Genomic DNA, 21,464 nt, shown 5'->3' with positions numbered 1-21,464 from the left:
AGGACATGACAATACACTGCATACAGAGACATTTCTCAATGCTCTTTGTTCCTTGCATGTTAATTGAACATGCAAGGACATCCATGTTCATAGCGTCCCAGCCCAGGGTGAAATGTTGAACCCTGCACAGCTATTACAAATCCGAAATTGCTTTCATAGCACTTCAAAACACCCCTAAATATGTATAATTAAAGTCACACTGCTATGCAATAGTTAATCGTACACCACAGGGTTTCTCATAGGCCTATGTGAGACACAGAGAAAGAGAGAGAGAGCGAGAGAGAGAGAGAGAGAGAGAGAGAGAGAGAGAGAGAGAGAGAGAGAGAGAGAGAGGGGGGGCGATTCAGCTTTAGTCAAGATCATAGGACAGATGATAATACTGTACAATTTTATGACAGTAAACAAACACCATTAGATAAGCCAACCACCAACCAATTAAACAAGCATCAACAGAGAACAATAACCACATAGGAGGCTATGAATATGACTCAACTAAGCACTTATCATATTGTAACATCACCAGTTGACAGACATTGCCACAGGGGAAATATGCCAGCAATACAACGTCACTCAGAAATACACTAAGCTAATGTGATGTCTGTCGTCAACTAGCCTACTGCAGCTGGGGACGCTCAAGGTAGTTGCTTATCTAGGATCAGATTACTTCACCCCAGCCCTAAACTTAACCAAAGGGGATGAAAACATATCTGACCCTGAGCCTGTGGCTATCGCCTACCTGTTCTTCTGGCGTAGAGCTTCACGAAACAAAAATAAATTGAAGGGGATTGATTTATGGGATAACTTTTTGTTGCTTAGCCTACATCACATTAGAAGTAAAGTAAATAAAATGTATATGTCTATTTCACTGACTCCTTCCCTGAGTTGGTTCTCTTTCACCTTTGACCAATTTTACGTCAGTTCGCGACGTCGATGCTGCCGCCTGTCGTATTCAAGATGTCTTCCAAACGATAGGCTTATGGCTTAGCTTGCTTTTAGATCGTTTATTTTATTTACATTTTTGGTTAATTTTGTGTATTAGATGGCGAACGGTGGCTTATCATGAAACTCCGGACTCAGTATGACAGGTACTTATAGCCTTTTTGCTCGCATTGCTAATGAAATGGCATACCGTTAGCCTAGCTAGCTGATAGCAAATATCTGTCACTTGAAGTCTAACGAACAACTAACTGCCATTACTCTCATGTCATCAGTGTCAACAGCCTCTATTTGCCAAAGAGCTGTCAGTGTCAATTGTAATGTTGATCAGACAGCTTGTCACACAGTTATCTGTTTCGCTAGCTAAATGCTAGCTAACGTTAGCTAATTGTCACTCCTTATGTAAACAAAAGAGAAAACAGTTGCTAGACTGGTACAAAAGTGGGTATTGATATACTGGTGATAACACTGTCCTGAATCTCTGACTGTCATTTAGCCAGCCCAAGTAACATTAGCTAGACTGCATTACAATGGTTTAACGTTATCAAGCTGTCAACAACAACCTCTAGCTAGCTAGTAGGGGAGTAGCCTAGTCGTAGTAGGCAGCAGATAGTGGCCGGTAGATCTGCGCAATCGTCTAGGTTGAACGCGGTGTGCAAACAAAGTTGTCCGAAAATCCGAAAGTGATGGCGGAAAATGATGTTTTAAGACACTACACATATTGGTCGGCTTGCCATTAAAGCTAGTTAAGGAGGGAAAGTATGCCTTTGCAGCCTGAATGGAGGATGCTTTGTGTACGAGCCGGTCCACGGGGTACACCAGTGTATTACCTGGAAAGCACATCAATCCTAGATGATAGTGCAGATCTAGCAGCCACAAGCAGCTGCCTAGGCTAGTTAGGGAGAGTGGGTTAAGTCGAGCGATTTTTTTTACATTCAGCATCACTCCATCAAGGGGAATATAGTATTATTTCTAACAAATATATATCTACATATATTTCAGGATGTTGTGTATCCCTGGAAATAATCAGAATTCATGTAAACATTACAGTTTTGAGAACAAAGCTTGTCCAAAAAACTTACCCCAAATACAATTCATCACAATCACTTTTTTGTCTTTTAATTATTTTAAGCACCTTTTAACACAGGCGTAACACCTAACAAACACTTTGTACTTTTTAAAACACTTTTTACATAGGCTAGGCCCTGTTGTTACCTCATATCCCAGCAATAATACCTTGCATTACGCCTGGGAAGAAAACACTTCAATTGTTCAACTTGCCATTGGCTCAACTTACCCAATGGCCATTGGCTCAACATACCCCAAGGGAAACATTTTGACTATATTAACCCACACAACTACAATGATGCACTTTCATGCTAGGTTTAGGACCTCAAATGATTTATAGAACAATCTTAAAATTATCTACTTTGGTTTAGATACAAGCATCATGAAACTACTAACACAATAAGTTCATTTGACTTCCGTTTTTGGACCTAACTTGCTTACCACTTTTTACATGTGGTTTCTTCCTTCAGACTCCATGAAATGATGACCTCTTCCAAAATATTTGGTGAAATGATTCATTTTGTGTATGGTTTCCTAGAAACAAGGTTGGCTCAACTTACCCCTTTGGCTCAACTTACCCCACTCTCCCCTAGGCCTAGCTAACTTAGCTAGATTGTTAGCTAACATCTGCGCATTATAACTAGGCTACATCCTCTTGTCTCTCCTCTTTACCTCAATGTATTTGTTGAAGGAGTGATTCCAGAAGAACGTTGAAATCGAGGGAATCACCAACTGTGATGCAACCTAACTACAGCGAGCTGGTTGCCCATCAGGCAGGAAATGGCTTCTCCCTGACTATACAGCCAGAACTACTGACCAGGACACCAGCAGGGGCTACCGGGGGCTCTGCCATCCCAGAGACCAGTGATGAATTCCGGGTACCTATTCTCTCCAGCGGGCCCGGGGAGCCCAGTGGCGGAGGAGGAGGAGGGGCGTCATCCCGTAGGTCCAGAGCCACTTCCAGAACCAGTTCCCACTCCCATTCACATGGTGGGGGACACCAGCACTCTCACAGTGAGCCCAGTGAGACGGACCCGGCTGATGCTGATCTGGAGTCAGGGGAGCCCAGCACCTCGTTCTCAGAGCTGCGCTACCTCTTCCGCTGGGTTCAGAAGAGTCTTCCTTTCATAATCATCCTCAGTGCTAAACTGGTCATCCAGCATGCCCTAGGTAAGTGTCGGGTAATAATAACATATACAGTAAGGAACAATCTTCTATTTATCTAGTAAGTTTGTCTGACATCTCTTCCATGACTTTGTTGCAGGTCTAGCTGTCGGAGTTGGCTTGTTTACAACTTTTCTTTATGCGAATAAGAACATTCAAACCCAAGTCTTTCTTCAGGTAAGTCATTAACGGAAGAAAATATATATTCTCAATTTATACATCAGTGCTTTAACATACTGTACTCAAACCTCAATCTGCATTTGATCGTCCTCCATGTATTTCTCCTCAGGATCGTCGGTCAAGTATAGAGTGCGTATGGCTGCTCCTCTTCCTGGCGTCCTCCACACTCCTGCTTTACTACACTTTTCTCACTGAGTCACTTTACTATTGGTAAGTTTCCCCTTACTTTACATGCTCACAGTAGACCAGAATAGAATAGAAAAAAAAAAATTCTACACAATATATGGAAATTTGCCTTTGGCTTCACAGCGTGGTATGATTAATACACAAAACAGACAAACAATTTAAAAAATCAGGACTGGGAGCATAATACGTCATCCACATCCTCTCATCCATCTTTCCCTCTCTCTCCTTCTCAGCCTAATTTTCCTGAGCCCAGCTGTTGAGCCCCTGGGTTTCTGGGAGGTCCTATGGGCGGTGGGCGTCACCAACTTTATGCTCAAGTTCTTCTTCATGGGGTTCAAGTGCCTTATCCTACTGCTGCCCTCTAACCTGGTGACATTCAGAGCCCAGGTAAGCAAGGAAGGATGCTCTCTCTCCCTCTCCAGTTGTTTGATGAGGCCAGGGTCCAACGTTAACTTTTTTTCTCACTGGCCCACTCGGGCCTGTTGGCCAAAAATCTACTGGCCCGACCATAATTTCTACTGGACTGGACATGGTGCATTTAAAATCAGGGCCTAAAACCAACTTTTTAGTCCACTCATACAGTATTTTTTACTAGGCAAAATATTTTCTTGCCATAATTACAAAAAACGACAAAAAAAACAGATGAGCGTGCTTTGTAATATTTCTCAAACAATAAATGTATTACTAGTAAGTAGTGATGTGGTATATTGCTAAATGTTATATAATTTTTTGTGACCTGAGTCTTTTAACCAAAATATCCCAGACAAATGTGTCCAGCTGTCCCTTTAAGGGCGGGAGGTTACCATGGCAACGAGGGCATTCAAGAAAACCATCAGTGACAGTGTGCAGATGTGTCTTTGCTAGCAGTTGAAGCAAACTCAGACGTTGAAAAACCACCTAGTTTGTGAACAACAGAATGTACAGTACCAGTCAAAAGTTTGGACACACCTACTCATTCAAGGGTTTTTCTTTATTTTTACTATTTTCTGCATTGTAGAATAATAGTGAAGACATCAAAACTATGAAATAATACATATGGAATCATGTATTAACCCCAAAAAAAATTTACAAATCAAAATATATATTTTGAGATTCTTCAAATAGCCACCCTTTGGCTTGATGACAGCTTTGCACACTCTTGGCATTCTCTCAACCAGCTTTACCTGGAACGGTTTTCCAACAGTCTTGAAGGAGTTCCCACATATGCTGAGCACTTGTTGGCTGCTTTTCCTTCACTCTGCCGTCCGACTCATCCCAAACCATCTCAGTTGGGTTGAGGTCAGGGGATTGTGGAGTCCAGGTCATCTGATGCAGCACTCCACCACTCTCCTTCTTGGTAAAATAGCCCTTACACAGCCTGGAGATGTGTTGGGTCATTGTCCTGTTGAAAAACAAGTGATAGTCCCACTAAGCCCAAACCAGATGGGATGGCGTATCGCTGCAGAATGCTGTGGTAGCCATGCTGGTTAAGTGTCCCTTGAATTCTGAATAAATCACAGACAGTGTCACCAGCAAAGCACCCCCACACCATAACACCACCTCCTCCATGCTTTACGGTGGGAACTACACATGCAGAGATCATTCGTTCACCCACACTGCGTCTCACAAAGACACGGCGGTTGGAACCAAAAATCTCAAATTTGGACTCCAGACCAAAGGACACATTTCCACCAGTCTAATGTCCATTGCTCATGTTTCTTGGCCCAAGCAGGTCTCTTCTTCTTATTGGTGTCCTTTAGTAGTGGTTTCTTTGCAGCAATTCAACCATGAAGGCCTGACTCACGCAGTCTCCTCTGAACAGTTGATGTTGAGATGTGTCTGTTACTTGAACTCTGTGAAGCATTTATTTTGGCTGCAATTTCTGAGGCTGGTAACTCTAATGAACTTATCCTCTGCAGCAGCGGTAACTCTGGGTCTTCCATTCCTGTGGTGGTCCTCATGAGAGAGTGGTCCTCTGTAGCTCAGCTGGTAGAGCACGGCGCTTGTAATGCCAAGGTAGTGGGTTCGATCCCCGGGACCACCCATACACAAAAATGTATGCACGCATGACTGTAAGTCGCTTTGGATAAAAGCGTCTGCTAAATGGCATATTTATATTTTATATTTATCATAGCGCTTGATGGTTTTTGCGACTGCACTTGAAGAAACGTTCAAAGTTCTTGACATTTTCCGTATTGACTGACCTTCATGTCTTAAAGTAATGATGGACTGTCGTTTCTCTTTGCTTATTTGAGCTGTTCTTGCCATAATATGGACTTAGTCTTTTACCAAATAGGGCTATCTTCTGTATACCCCCTACCTTGTCACAACACAACTGATTGGCTCAAACGCATTAAGAAGGTAAGAAACTCCACAAATTAACGTTTAAGAAGGCACACCTGTTAATTGAAATGCATTCCAGGTGACTACCTCATGAAGCTGGTTGAGAGAATTCCAAAAGTGTGCAAAGCTGTGATCATGGCAAAGGTTGGCTATTTGAAGAATCTCAAATATAAAATATATTACTTTTTTGGTTACTACATGATTCCATTTGTGTTATTTCATAGTTCTGATGTCTATTATTCTACAATGAAAAAAAGAGACCACTGCACATTTTTCTTAAATCAGCATCTCTACATGTATGATAGCCATTCCATTCCAGTGTCTGTTAAATTCCAACACAGGCACACCTCATTCTACTGAATTAGGTACTGATTAGGTGATCACATGAACCAAATCTTAGGAAAAAGGAAAAGTATAAAAACCACTGCTGTGGTCATCACTATCCTCTTGCAATAGGACCAGCTGGATGGCAAAAACAGTGCTAATAGTACCTCAAAAGTCATATTAATAAAAAAATAACTATTGACCATGCCAAAAGAGTTGACAAGGAGAGTTTTGAGTGAGGAAAAGAAGGGTTCAATTCTGGCTTTACTGGCAGAGGGATACAGTGAGCGTCAGGTTGCTTCCATCCTTAAAATTTCAAAGACGGTGGTTCATAAGAACAAGGTCAAGCAGCAGACATTTGGGACAACAAAGCTACAGACCGGCAGAGGCCGAAAACGACTCTACTGACCGGGATGACCGCCAACTCATTCGAATGTCACTCAACAACTGTAGGATGACATCAAGTGACCTACAAAAATAATGGCAAACGGCAGCTGAGGTGAAGTGCACGGCGAGGACGGTTCGAAACAGGCTCCTAGGGGCAGGGCTGAAGTCGTGCAAAGCTAGAAAAAGCCCTTAATCAATGAGAACCAAAGAAGAGCCAGGCTGAGGTTTGCAAAAGACCATAAGGATTGGACCGTAGAGGACTGGAGTAAGGTCATCTTCTCTGATGAGTCCAATTTTCAGCTTTGCCCAACACCTGGTCGTCTAATGGTTAGACGGAGACCTGGAGAGGCCTACAAGCCACAGTGTCTCGCACCCACTGTGAAATTTGGTGGATGATCGGTGATGATCTGGGGGTGCTTCAGCAAGGCTGGAATCGGGCAGATTTGTCTTTGTGAAGGACGCATGAATCAAGCCACGTACAAGGTTGTCCTGGAAGAAAACTTGCTTCCTTTTGCTCTGACATTGTTCCCCAACTCTGAGGATTGGTTTTTCCAGCAGGACAATGCGCCATGTCACACAGCCAGGTCAATCAAGGTGTGGATGGAGGACCACCAGATCAAGACCCTGTCATGGCCAGCCCAATCTCCAGACCTGAACCCTATTGAAAACCTCTGGAATGTGATCAAGAGGAAGATGGATGGTCACAAGCCATCAAACAAAGCCGAGCTGCTTGAATTTTTGCGCCAGGAGTGGCATAAAGTCACCCAACATCAATGTGAAAGACTGGTGGAGAGCATGCCAAGACGCATGAAAGCTGTGATTGAAAATCAGGGTTATTCCACCAAATATTGATTTCTGAAGTTTTTTTGTTATTTTGACCAGTTGTCATTTTCTGCAAATAAATGCTCTAAATGACAATATTTTTATTTGGAATTTGGGAGAAATGTTGTCAGTAGTTTATAGAATAAAACAAAAATGTTATTTTTACCCAAACACATACCTATAAATAGTAAAACCAGAGAAACTGATCATTTTGCAGTGGTCTCTTAATTTTTTCCGCAGCTGTATATATATATTGTGATGTCACGAGAGGCTGTGTCCTGGAGGGACGTTACATCCCCCTGAGGTGGCTGCAAACCCAGACAGCTATGGCTCCATCTGCTGGTATGGTCGGGAACTCCACCCCTCTATGGCCAATCTTCCCACGCAGCTGGAACAAATGAGGAGCTGATGAGCTGAAGGTGGGGGAAGGGAAGAGACACGGTCTCCAACCTGGGCTCTCTGGAGGACAAGAGTGCTGCACGTCCACTTCCATGAGGAATATAAGGATTTGGAGATACTTACCTTTGGGAAATACTCACCTTTGGATATATGCACCTGTGGAAATACGTGAGAGACATTTGGAAGGACTTTTTGCTGGGTTGGCCACTAGCTGCAACGTGGACTACAGTAAGGCTGGGGAAAAGTTATCTGAGCAAGTGAGAATTATGACTTTGGATGTGGAAGAGACATCCCTGAACTGTTAACCCTTAAAGAGCCACAAGAGAACAGAATTTTGTTATATTTTCGTTAATTTCCCAAGACCTATAATAAAATCCTTGTTTTGTTTGAACCTTGTCTCCTTGCACTACTTGAGCAATCCCGCTGAAAGCTGTGTAGCCTCTCGTGACATCACAATATATATATATATATATATATATATATATATAATAGGATTTGTATTTCATTGTGTGATTAGCTACCAGCTATGAAACAACACAACATAAATAATTTGAAAACAGCTACTGCAACATTTAAGACAAAATATTTAAGTGCCTTTGAACAGGGTATGGTAGTAGGTGCCAGGTGCACCGGTTTGAGTGTGTCAAAAACTGCATCGCTGCTGTGTTTTTCACGCTTAACAGTTTCCCGTGTGTATCAAGAATTGTCCACCACCCAAAGGACATCCAACCAACGACAGGCCAGTGGTCGAAAACGGATAATTGATGAACGAGGACAAAGGAGGCTGACACGAATTGTGCAGAGCAACAGACGGGCTACATTTAGTCAACTGACAGTCCAGTACAACATTGGTGCCCAAAGACCCATAAAATAATGCATAACTCATCGTACCTCGACACGAATGGGATATGGCAGCTGACGACTTTACAGAGTTCCACTTCTTTCAGCAGAAAACAAGAAACTGAAGTAGCAGTGGGCTAAGGAACGAAAACACTGGACACTGAAGAATTGGAAAAACATTGCCTGGTCTGATGAATCCCAGTTCCTGCTGTTTCACGCTGATGGGGGACTAGGGTATGGAGAAAACCATGAGTACATGCATCCATCATGCCGCGTGTCAACATTGCAGGCTGGTGGAGATGGTGTGGGGTGTGTTTTCATGGCACACATTGGGCCCCTTGATAAAAGTGGAGCAATGTTTGAATTCCACAGGATATCTGAACATTATTACCAATCAGGTGCATCCCTTCATGGCAGCCGTGTAACCATTTTTTTCAGCAGGATAATGCCCCAAGGCTAGGATTGTCCAGGAATGGTTCCACAAACATGACATGAATTCAGCTTACTGCAGTGGCCTGCCCAGTCACCAGATCTCAATCCAATTGAGCATCTGTGGGATGAGATGGAATGACTCATTCGGAGTAGAGATCCACTACCAGCCAACTGTGGGAAGCATTGGCGTCAACATGGCCCAGCATCCCTGTGGATCGCTTTTGACACTTTGTAGAGTCCATACCCCAACGAATTGAGGCTGTTCTGAGGGCAAAGGGGAGTGCAACTCAATATTAGGAAGGCATTCCTAATGTTTTGTACGCTGTGTATAGGTTGCATGCTTTCTCTTTTGTATACAGCTAGTAATAGGCTACATTTGGTTATTTTATTTAAAAAGCTGTGTAATGTAATCTAGCAATTTAAGTCATTACTCTATTATTTAGAATTGCATTGCATTAATTGCATTCACTTTTGTTTCTAAAGTATGTCATTTTGAGTATCTTTTTTTACATCTCATACGTTTCAAAAGAGATATTGCTCTGGCTCAATGATGTATATAAACCCTGGATTGCTGATGCTATGTATTGGCTATTAAGCCACCGGTTGGCCATATTGGCACTCCACAGTAGGAGCAGTCCTCCATAGGAATGAATGGAGTTCTACATCAATAATATGCCATTTAGCAGACGCTTTTATCCAAAGCGACTTACAGTCATGCATGCATACATTTTTTTGTGTATGGGTGGTCCCGGGGATCGAACCCACTACCTTGGCGTTACAAGCGCCGTGCTCTACCAGCTTAGCTACAGAGGACCACATTATTTCAATTAAATGTTTCAAGGAGAAAATGACATGTATGTTTTTGTTGTAGTGGGGACAGTAACATTAGCAATCTCAAAAAAATTATACTTTAAGTAGGGTTTTAATATTTTTACATATTTGTATGTTTAGCTCACCTAATACAGTTGAAGTCGGAAGTTTACATATACTTAGGTTGGAGTCATTAAAACTTGTTTTTCAACCACTCCACAAATTTCTTGTTAACAAACTATAGTTCTGGCAAGTCGGTTAGGACATCTACTTTGTGCATGACACAAGTAATTTTTCCAACAATTGTTTACAGACATATTATTTCACTTATAATTCACAGTTTCACAATTCCAGTGGGTCAGTAGTTTACATACACTAAGTTGACTGTGCCTTTAAACAGCTTGGAAAATTCCAGAAAATGATGTCATGGCTTTAGAAGCTTCTGATAGGCTAATTGACATCATTTGAGTCAATTGGAGGTGTACCTGTGGATGTATTTCAAGGCCTACCTTCAAACTCAGTGCCTCTTTGCTTGACATCATGAGAAAATCAAAAGAAATCAGCCAAGACTTCAGAAAATAAATTGTAGACCTCCACAAGTCTGGTTCATCCTTGGGAGCAATTTCCAAACGCCTGAAGGTACCACGTTCATCTGTACAAACAATAGTATGCAAGTATAAAGACCATGGGACCTCGCAGCTGTCATACCGCTCAGGAAGGAGACACGTTCTGTCTCCTTGAGATTAACGTACTTTGGTGCAAAAAGTGCAAATAAATCCCAGAACAACAGCAAAGGACCTTGTGAAGATGCTGGAGGAAACAGGTACAAAAGTATCTATATCCACAGTAAAACAAGTCCTATATCGACATAACCTGAAAGGCCGCTCTGCAAGGAAGAAGCCACTGCTCCAAAACCGGAACCAAAAAGCCAGACTACGGTTTGCAACTGCACATGGGGACAAAGATCATACTTTTTGGAGAAATGTCCTCTGGTCTGATGAAACAAAAATATAACTGTTTGGCCATAATGACCATCGTTATGTTTGTAGGAAAAAGGGGGCAGCTTGCAAGCCGAAGAACACCATCCCAACCGTGAAGCACAGGGGTGGCAGCATCATGCTGTGGGGGTGCTTTGCTGCAGGAGGGACTGGTGCACTTCACAAAATAGATGGCATCATGAGGAAGGAAAATTATGTGGAGATATTGAAGCAACATCTCAAGACATCAGTCAGGAAGTTAAAGCTTGGTCGCAAATGGGTCTTCCAAATGGACAATGACCCCAAGCATACTTCCAAAGTTGTGGCAAAATGGCTTAAGGACAACAAAGTCAAGGTATTGGAGTGGCCATCACAAAACTCTGACCTCAATCCTATAGAAAATCTGTGGGCAGAACTGAAAAAGCGTGTGCGAGCAAGGAGGCTTACAAACCTGACTCCGTTACACCAGCTCTGTCAGGAGGAATGGGCCAAAATTCATCCAACATATTGTGGGAAGCTTGTGGAAGACTACCCAAAACGTTTGACCCAAGTTAAACAATTTAAAGGCAATGCTACCAAATACTAATTGAGTGTACTCCTGACCCACTGGGAATGTGATGAAATAAATAAAAGCTGAAATAAATAATTCTCTCTACTATTATTCTGACATTTCATATTCTTAAAATAAAGTGGTGATCCTAAATGACCTAAAACAGGGAACTTTTACTAGGATTAAATGTCAGGAATTGTGAAAAACTGAGTTTAAATGTATTTGGCTAAGGTGTATGTAAACTTCCGACTTCAATTGTATCATTTAAAAGTATGCATTAAGGTGTCTGTAATAAAGTAAATGTGGCAAAAACGAATGTAGACAATAATAAATGCATTTGTATAGCTCAGGGTTTCCATAAGACAGTAATAGCCGGCTTTTGGCATTTTTCTTATTTTTATAAATGTTACAAATAATTGGCACCAGCCAATTGTCCAGGAGAATTAAAAAAATCCCAATCCCATGTTTTTTTAGCTTATTCAGTGACGGAAATACCAGTTGATGTAAATAAATTTGACCCGTTATGCTTATCGGTCTATGGGTTAATTTGCATAATTTTGTGGAATTAAATTGGTGCATGTGTATATTCGTTATTTATCACACGCACACAGCATACAGATACAGAGCCTTTGAGAAAATCTGTCAGACAGCGCTTTTATCAGCCCAATCATTGCGCAACAATTCTAAATGCAATCGTGTGTTAAAAATAGTTTTTGGGACATGATTAAAAAGAGCTACTATTTTTATTTCTCAACTGGTAATTGAAGCATGCTTCCCATTCGCCATTCATATGCATAGGCAACGGAAGACAGGTTCATCAGCGCATCACATACCATTTTGCAATGAGCTGGAGGCAGTATGCATTTTAAGAACATATAGCTACTTAATTGTTTGAAACCTGAATGTTTTACTACGTATTATGAGGCAAAATCCGACCATATCCGTGGAGGTAATTATTTTATAAAGACTTCCATATGCCATTGAAACCAGTAGCCTATTTCTCTCATGTTCTATTGGTTTTCAACTTTCTTTAATTGTCCAGTAGCCAAATGCAAAATGCATTGCTGCTCTAATATTGTTAAGTAATAATAGTTTATCAACATTTTAAGCTAAACGTTCTGATCTGTTACATCAGACTCATTGCTTAAAAAAATATGTATGTATATATTTATATAGCCTAGGCCTACTGGTTGGATGGATTTGGGATCTATCGTCCCACAACTGTCCCAGAGTCTGTTTGGGCTATTTCTTTCTCGACAAGCTGACCAATATAATAGGTCAACTTTTCTACTATGGGGGATAGTAGATTGACATAGGCTCATAGGTGGCGTGTCCATAAGGCTAGGGGAAGCTAAGCTTTCCCTAAGTAAATTGAATTAAATTGCCAAAATTATATAGCCTAATTAGCCTACTCCCGTCTATACAGAAATAAATAAAATAATTCAAAATAGGCTACCAAAGCATGATTTGGTCAGAGAGGATCATTAGCTTCCCCTAGCCTTTAAAAAAAAAAAAAAGTTGTGGATTGTTTTTAATCACATTGCCTACAGTCGGAAGGAAAGGGAGCGAGCGCTGCAAATACCTAATAGATGATAAGGAAAGGGAGCGAGCGCTGCAAATACCTAATTGAGTTGCAACTGTCTGTGAAAAGAGGCCCAGCCAGGCATATCGCAATATTTCAAAATTCAATCGCGGAAAAACATAGTTTGGAAAGCAAATGGCTATTGCTGTAAAGAGAAGACAATGAAAAGACTCTCATCTGTCTTTTAGTTATCAGAATTGGCAATTGAATTGAGCGAACAACAGTAGGCCTATGCCTATCTTATTGGCACCAGCGGAGAGCATCGGTCATATCCCCAGTGAGTGAGCACTGCGCATATTCACTCTTTATCATTGTTGGGTCAATGCCACTGTTTTTGGACAGTCATTTCCAGTTTAGATGGACGTCATATTTGATGTGTCTCCCCATTTTGTAGGCCTATTATATGGACAACGTTGTTTTTGTTGATCTGTTTATCAGTGTCAGCAGAGTAGGCTACCCTGTCATTTGGCTTTTTTTTTTTTTTTTTTGCTAATGTCTGCAGTCATATAAAGTGTAGTAGAATTGCATGAAATGTGTTTATAAAAGGCCACATTTTCCCGTGCAAATAAATAAAACATCTCTGATAGAGCCTAGGCCTCTACGCTATACGTGCTCAGCCATGCATTGAACAGTCTTTTTTGTGAACAGTGATTGAGTTTTATTATTAGTCTAAATTATGACTATCCACCGTGGGTGGACGCCCTAATCAGGTTACGCACCCAATGCATAGGCCTATGGGTCCAGTAAATGTGTAAATGTCCAGTGAATTAAAATGCTGCCGGTCAAATGTCTGGCACCACATTTTCATAACGGAAATCCTGCTAAGCATCCAAAATATGTTTTACAATGGTGGGGGAGTGCTAAGATGGAGATGTGGTGGCTTCAAAACAGAGCCCCCTATCAGTCATCTAGTGTACAGTGGGGGAAAAAAGTATTTAGTCAGCCACCAATTGTGCAAGTTCTCCCACTTAAAAAGATGAGAGAGGCCTGTAATTTCCATCATAGGTACACATCAACTATGACAGACAAAATGAGAAATACAATTCCAGAAAATCACATTGTAGGATTTTTAATGAATTTATTTGCAAATTATGGTGGAAAATAAGTATTTGGTCAATAACAAAAGTTTCTCAATACTTTGTTATATACCCTTTGTTGGCAATGACACAGGTCAAACGTTTTCTGTAAGTCTTCATAAGGTTTTCACACACTGTTGCTGGTATTTTGGCCCATTCCTCCATGCAGATCTCCTCTAGAGCAGTGATGTTTTGGGGCTGTCGCTGGGCAACACGGACTTTCAACTCCCCTCCAAAGATTTTCTATGGGGTTGAGATCTGGAGACTGGCTAGGCCACTCCAGGACCTTGAAATGCTTCTTACGAAGCCACTCCTTCGTTGCCCGGGCGGTGTGTTTGGGATCATTGTCATGCTGAAAGACCCAGCCACGTTTCATCTTCAATGCCCTTGCTGATGGAAGGAGGTTTTCACTCAAAATCTCACGATACATGGCCCCATTCATTCTTTCCTTTACACGGATCAGTCGTCCTGGTCCCTTTGCAGAAAAACAGCCCCAAAGCATGATGTTTCCACACCCATGCTTCACAGTAGGTATGGTGTTCTTTGGATGCAACTCAGCATTCTTTGTCCTCCAAACACGACGAGTTGAGTTTTTACCAAAAAGTTCTATTTTGGTTTCATCTGACCATATGACATTCTCCCCAATCCTCTTCTGGATCATCCAAATGCACTCTAGCAAACTTCAGACGGGCCTGGACATGTACTGGCTTAAGCAGGGGGACACGTCTGGCACTGCAGGATTTGAGTCCCTGGCGGCGTAGTGTGTTACTGATGGTAGGCTTTGTTACTTTGGTCCCAGCTCTCTGCAGGTCATTCACTAGGTCCCCCTGTGTGGTTCTGGGATTTTTGCTCACCGTTCTTGTGATCATTTTGACCCCACGGGGTGAGATCTTGCGTGGAGCCCCAGATCGAGGGAGATTATCAGTGGTCTTGTATGTCTTCCATTTCCTAATAATTGCTCCCACAGTTGATTTCTTCAAACCAAGCTGCTTACCTATTGCAGATTCAGTCTTCCCAGCCTGGTGCAGGTCTACAATTTTATTTCTGGTGTCCTTTGACAGCTCTTTGGTCTTGGCCATAGTGGAGTTTGGAGTGTGACTGTTTGAGGTTGTGGACAGGTGTCTTTTATACTGATAGCAAGTTCAAACAGGTGCCATTAATACAGGTAACGAGTGGAGGACAGAGGAGCCTCTTAAAGAAGAAGTTACAGGTCTGTGAGAGCCAGAAATCTTGCTTGTTTGTAGGTGACCAAATACTTTTTTTCCACCATAATTTGCAAATAAATTCATTAAAAATCCTACAATGTGATTTTCTGGAGAAAATAATTCTCAATTTGTCTGTCATAGTTGACGTGTACCTATGATGAAAATCACAGGCCTCTCTCATCTTTTTAAGTGGGAGAACTTGCACAATTGGTGGCTGACTAAATACTTTTTTTCCCCACTGTATATATAAATCATGAATGCTAGGTGTTTTTTTGTAGCGTTCTTTTTGTGGACTATCAACAGTAGCCACTAGCCAGCCTATTGTTAGTATGTTCACTATTGAAGGTTTACTTTTGTGAATCAATTTCCCTTAAAATAAATAAGCTCAGTGAGTGGATTGATGCGCACTTCTTTTTACTCTGGACAGCTTGCGTGTGCTGTGTGAACGCACCAACTTATGTACTGCTCCAGTGCTCGAGAAGTTGTGACTCGCGAGGAGCGTGGTTGAATGAACGGCCAATCATATTGCTCAAATACAAATAGCATGATTTTTGGTGTGCTCTTTCACCATTTTTGAGGGGATCAATGGTGGGAAAGCATTGATTCACTCATGACTCGCTGTCCCCAGGGGCGGTGGTACATGCTGATTGAAGAGGTGGGCCAGGTGTACCAGGCTTTGGCACCCATTCCCCTGTGGTTCCGCTACCTGATCACCTACCAGGAGGTGGATGGCAACACTGGCCTCACCCTGGGAGTCCTGCTGGCTCTGGTCTACTTCATACTCAAGGTGGCTGACCTACAACTGCACCACATAGAATTGATCAAAGATGGATGCTTCAAAATGGCTACTTTAGTAATGGAAATTCTGAAAATATGTAATGGCTACATTTTGTTATTTGCACCTTTTGTGTAAATGTACTAAACTCTTACTTTTTAAATTCAGCTTTTAGGATTGTATGGGCAGTGGGGGTCTTTCCAGAAAACTGTGAGGATATTTCTCAGTGACGAGGTACAGTACTTTAAATAGATCAACATGTTAAAAAAAATCTAAGTGGTGGTATGTGGGTTGACTGCCGGGTGACTACTTGTCTTGAACATGCTGAAAAGCTTGTTCATGTGTAGATCATGTGAGTATAATGTGGACCCTTGTAAGGAGTTTGGATCAGTGTTGTTTGTTCACTGTGTGGGGTGTAAACCGGTGTTGTTCCTCCTCCTCAGCACACAGGGGCAGCAGCCAGCAGGAGCCAGTGCAGTGAGGCTGGGGACATCTGTCCAATCTGTCAGGCAGAGTACAGGAACCCTCGAGCCCTCCTGTGTCAGGTAAGACACACCACCACATTACCAGAATTTTTTTTACTTGTATACAATATTTATTTACAAACATTAGTCTCTTTAACCAATTATCAGACACTAGAAACCTGGTATGCGAGGCTACACACATACGGTACTGCCTGTATGTGCTTTACTGTAGCATGGTTTGATCGAGGATACTTGTTTTATTTTCTCTCTCTCAATAACAGCATATTTTCTGTGACGAGTGCATTGCTCTGTGGTTTAACCGGGAGAAGACGTGTCCACTCTGTCGCACGGCCATCACAGACAAGGTCCACAAGTGGAGGGACGGGGCCACCTCACCTTACCTGCAGATCTACTGAGAGAGAGAGACGATGGAGGAAAGTGGAGAGCCTATGACTTTTGGACAGTTTGCGATGTGTGAATGACAGTTGTACTGACCGCAATACTCCACTCCTCATTGGCTTGTGAAGCTGATGACCACACTGTTCCTCCATTCATTAAGGGCTGTACCCACTACTGGCCAACATCAGTAAGGTCACATAATATTTGGGATTGGGATGCATTCAGCATCATGGCATGTTACTGTTACTGCAACTCCCTCTCCGACCGTCACTTTTCTACACAACTGACTGAAGTTGGTTCTCGCTCTGCATGCCCCCTTTTGCTGTTTTTAGTTAATTTTATTTTCAAACATTTATATTTTCTTATCATGATCTGATTTTATCATGTTTTGTTTTGACGGCCAGCCTAGAAGAACAGAACAGACAGCCTCTGTCTTTATTAGACAGAGCTGTCAGGGAATAGCCTGATCCCAGATCAGTTTGTGCTGTTTTGCCAACTCCTATCGTTATTGTCAATGTCACACCAATGACCAAAGGGGGTGGCAAGACAGCACAAACTGATCTGGCACCAGGCTAGTCAGGGAATACCTGGAGGTTTCTTCTACCTGAAAATAGGGGTGGGTTCTCGAGAGGGATATTTAAAATGTAGTAGTATTTTAATCAGATGTATTATTATATCACTCCCTCCAAAGTTAGAACAAATGTGGACCACACAAAAATGTGTTTTGTTTTGTGTTTGGTAGATACCCAGTCTTTCAAACACATCTCTCTTTGAGCTGCAAAGGTTCCAACATGTTGCAAAGGGATTCCATTCTGTGTCTAATTCGAGGCAGTACGGATAGACGGAAGGGGTTAAAGAACTAAATGTGCTCAACACGTTGAGAAGCAATTACAAACACAAAAGGTTGATGATATTTTAAAAGTTACTAATTTGGGGGGGCTTCTTATTTTCAGATTAAGTCTGATATCTCAGCTTTTTGAGATTTGTTTTCCAGATGACAAATATGCAACACAACTAAGATTGTTGTGAGATTGGTTTGATCCATAAATTATTTTTCTAAAGTGATGATGCAGTTGCATTCTTACACTCTTTGGTTTTTAAAAAGGATGTATCTATTTTACTACCATATTTCATTATGTAGTGAAATCATTTCATGTTTTTCTTGCATAAAGTCATTCAATCAACAAATTAAATAAAATATCAGATTTTTATTTTCAATTATAGCCTACTAATAATTGGCCCTGAGCATTTACAATCATTATACACAAACGTGTTTAAGCTTGTTAAGAAACCAACTTTGTTTTTCAGTTATTTACAACCTATTAGTCTTTAGAATGAAGAGTGCAGAGGGACACACAGAAAAGCATCTAACTATCCTGTTCACTGTCCATGGCTGTTCTTAGTATTATCTATTGTCCCATTTGGACTGTCATATAAGTGGACTGGAGGCATATAGTTGGGCGAGTCCATATCTATACAGGACAGGTATAGGAGGGAGGGTCAAGGTAGCCATTTGGTTAGCTGTTCAGGAGTCTTATGGCTTGGGGTTAGAAGCTGTTAAGAAGCCTTTTGGACCTAGACTTGGCGCTCCGGTACCGCTTGCCGTGCAGTAGCAGAAAGAACAGTCTATGACTAGGGTGGTTGGAGTCTTTGGCCATTTTTAGGGCCTTCATCTGACACCGCCTGGTATAGAGGTCCGAGTAGTTGCCATACCAGGCGGTGATGCAACCAGTCAGGATGCTCTCGATGGTGCAGCTGTAAAACTTTGAGGATATGAGGATCCATGCCAAATCTTTTCAGTCTGCTGAGGGGGAATAGGCGTTGTCGTGCCCTCTTCACGACTGTCTTGGGGTGTTTGGACCATGAGATGTGGACACCAAGGAACTTGAAACTCTCAACCTGCTCCACTCAATCACTCACAGGCTTCAAATTAGCAACGCTTTTTATTTTGTTCTCATCCACCCACTTACATGATATTACAAATCAACATCCCAGGCCCCTAAAATGTCATGGAATAAATACAGGGGTGAAATATTGACTCAAATGAAATGTTCGCAGTGGTCTTCTAATGAGTTGATTAATCATATTCATGTTCCCAAAGGGTCACTCATTTCATTCCAGTTGAACATTGAAAAGTATACAAAAAGGTCCTCAAGCTCCAAAACCACTTGAGATAAATCCCACTCAGATCATTTCTGTATCATTACGATCATTTTAGTATTTAACAGGTTTGAGGAGCATCATTTAGAGACCCTACGCCACAAGAAACACATGGTCCAATCATCTTCCTCTGTCTCAATAGCATTCCACACACATCTGCAAAATACATACAAGTTGCAATTATTATTTATTTTTAACCACACACACCTAAGCTGCCCATGTTTCCAACACTCGGTAGGCATCTTAAAGTTCAATTTTTCAGAATCAAAAGAACCAGGTACAAGATATCAAAAAGTTACTTTCTGAACTTGTCCATAGTACAATATGATTCTATTGTAGTATAATAAATATTCTAAAACATTTAGGACATTGTAGTTTGGAATAAAGTATTAACTGCTGCATTTGAGGTTTCTCAAGAGAGATATTCATATGATATAAACATATGCACATATCTACAAAGAAATAAATGTTAAACAAAATAAAGCAGTCATTTATAAAGATCCATGCGCACCTAACGTACAACTGACTCTGCAATAAATACATTGTTTGCATAGTGAGACTGATGCAGTACAAAAAAATATAAAAGAAAACAAAATCACCATAGAAGTTGTTGAGTGTTAAAAATGGATTAGCCATGGTCACTGTGGGAGTGAAAAGTTGCTCTGAAGTGCACCATACATCCTCTCCAATGGAACCTGTAGCCAAAGCAATTGGTCCATTCATTCATTGACAAGCAGACACAGGGGGCGATAATGTCTATTTTAATAAACCTCAGCAGTTTTTTGCTTATTGATTGAGTTTTTAAAAGGTACTTTTTCTAAAGTAAAATGTTAACATTTTCAAATTGATCAAATAACAGACACATTTGGTTAAGCGTGACCATTCTCTTGGTCGTGTGAACACTGCCTTCAGCTAGATGGAACCTTATACTTGGATTATTATTCATTTGACTAAGTTTCATGTTTGGGGAAGAAGATCAAATGGCTTTTCTCCAGAGGTGCACAGTTAAAGACCACATACATACATACAGTGGGGAAAAAAAAGTATTTAGTCAGCCACCAATTGTGCAAGTTCTCCCACTTAAAAAGATGAGAGAGGCCTGTAATTTTCATCATAGGTACACGTCAACTATGACAGACAAATTGAGGGAAAAAAATCCAGAAAATCACATTGTAGGATTTTTAATGAATTTATTAGCAAATTATGGTGGAAAATAAGTATTTGGTCACCTACAAACAAGCAAGATTTCTGGCTCACACAGACCTGTAACTTCTTATTTAAGAGGCTCCTCTGTCCTCCACTCATTACCTGTATTAATGGCACCTGTTTGAACTTGTTATCAGTATAAAATACACCTGTCCACAACCTCAAACAGTCACACTCCAAACTCCACTATGGCCAAGACCAAAGAGCTGTCAAACGACACCAGAAACAAAATTGTAGACCTGCACCAGGCTGGGAAGACTGAATCTGCAATAGGTAAGCAGCTTGGTTTGAAGAAATCAACTGTGGGAGCAATTATTAGGAAATGGAAGACATACAAGACCACTGATAATCTCCCTCGATCTGGGGCTCCACGCAAGATCTCACCCGTGGGGTCAAAATGATCACAAGAACGGTGAGCAAAATCCCAGAACCACACGGGGGGACCTAGTGAATGACCTGCAGAGAGCTGGGACCAAAGTAACAAAGCCTACCATCAGTAACACACTACGCCGCCAGGGACTCAAATCCTGCAGTGCCAGACATGTCCCCCTGCTTAAGCCAGTACATGTCCAGGCCCGTCTGAAGTTTGCTAGAGTGCATTTGGATGATCCAGAAGAGGATTAGGAGAATGTCATATGGTCAGATGAAACCAAAATAGAACTTTTTGGTAAAAACTCATCTCGTCGTGTTTGGAGGACAAAGAATGCTGAGTTGCATCCAAAGAACACCATACCTACTGTGAAGCATGGGGGTGGAAACATCATGCTTTGGGGCTGTTTTTCTGCAAAGGGACCAGGACGACTGATCCGTGTAAAGGAAAGAATGAATGGGGCCATGTATCGTGAGATTTTGAGTGAAAACCTCCTTCCATCAGCAAGGGCATTGAAGATGAAACGTGGCTGGGTCTTTCAGCATGACAATGATCCCAAACACACCACCTGGGCAACGAAGGAGTGGCTTCGTAAGAAGCATTTCAAGGTCCTGGAGTGGCCTAGCCAGTCTCCAGATTCTCAAGTATTGAGAAACTTTTGTTATTGACCAAATACTTATTTTCCACCATAATTTGCAAATAAATTCATTACAAATCCTACAATGTGATTTTCTGGATTTTTTTTTCTCATTTTGTCTGTCATAGTTGACGTGTACCTATGATGAAAATTACAGGCCTCTCTCATATTTTTAAGTGGGAGAACTTGCACA

At 41.5% G+C, this 21,464-nt stretch overlaps 1 protein-coding gene across 2 annotated transcripts; it reads left to right on the top strand.

Annotated features, from left to right (window-relative positions):
- The first annotated feature begins 931 nt into the window (after positions 1-931).
- LOC121573562 (E3 ubiquitin-protein ligase RNFT1) lies at positions 932-18,116 on the top strand. Of its 2 annotated transcripts, none has more exons than XM_041885651.1 (9): positions 932-1,085; positions 2,699-3,174; positions 3,269-3,345; positions 3,458-3,558; positions 3,768-3,921; positions 15,889-16,047; positions 16,204-16,269; positions 16,479-16,580; positions 16,781-18,116. In XM_041885651.1, exons 1-9 carry the CDS (start codon positions 1,060-1,062, stop codon positions 16,913-16,915), a joined length of 1,296 nt encoding a protein of 431 aa, XP_041741585.1. In that variant the 5' UTR covers positions 932-1,059; the 3' UTR covers positions 16,916-18,116. The 2 variants fall into 2 exon arrangements, with proteins under 2 accessions (XP_041741585.1, XP_041741584.1); XM_041885650.1 differs by having other exon boundaries at positions 2,696-3,174.
- The last annotated feature ends 3,348 nt before the right edge of the window (positions 18,117-21,464 follow it).

The sequence above is a fragment of the Coregonus clupeaformis genome, chromosome 9 (assembly GCF_020615455.1).
Source record: "Coregonus clupeaformis isolate EN_2021a chromosome 9, ASM2061545v1, whole genome shotgun sequence".
Lineage (NCBI taxonomy): Eukaryota > Metazoa > Chordata > Actinopteri > Salmoniformes > Salmonidae > Coregonus > Coregonus clupeaformis.
This window is presented reverse-complemented; position numbering and strand designations above follow the sequence as displayed.

Bases quoted from the DNA above. Each gene is read 5' to 3' on its own strand.
- LOC121573562 (XM_041885650.1), top strand. From the start codon at position 1,060: ATGAAACTCCGGACTCAGTATGACAG. The intron at 16,048-16,203 runs GTGGCTGACCTA...TTTTAAATTCAG, and splicing joins TGGTCTACTTCATACTCAAG to CTTTTAGGATTGTATGGGCA. The intron at 16,270-16,478 runs GTACAGTACTTT...CCTCCTCCTCAG, and splicing joins GGATATTTCTCAGTGACGAG to CACACAGGGGCAGCAGCCAG.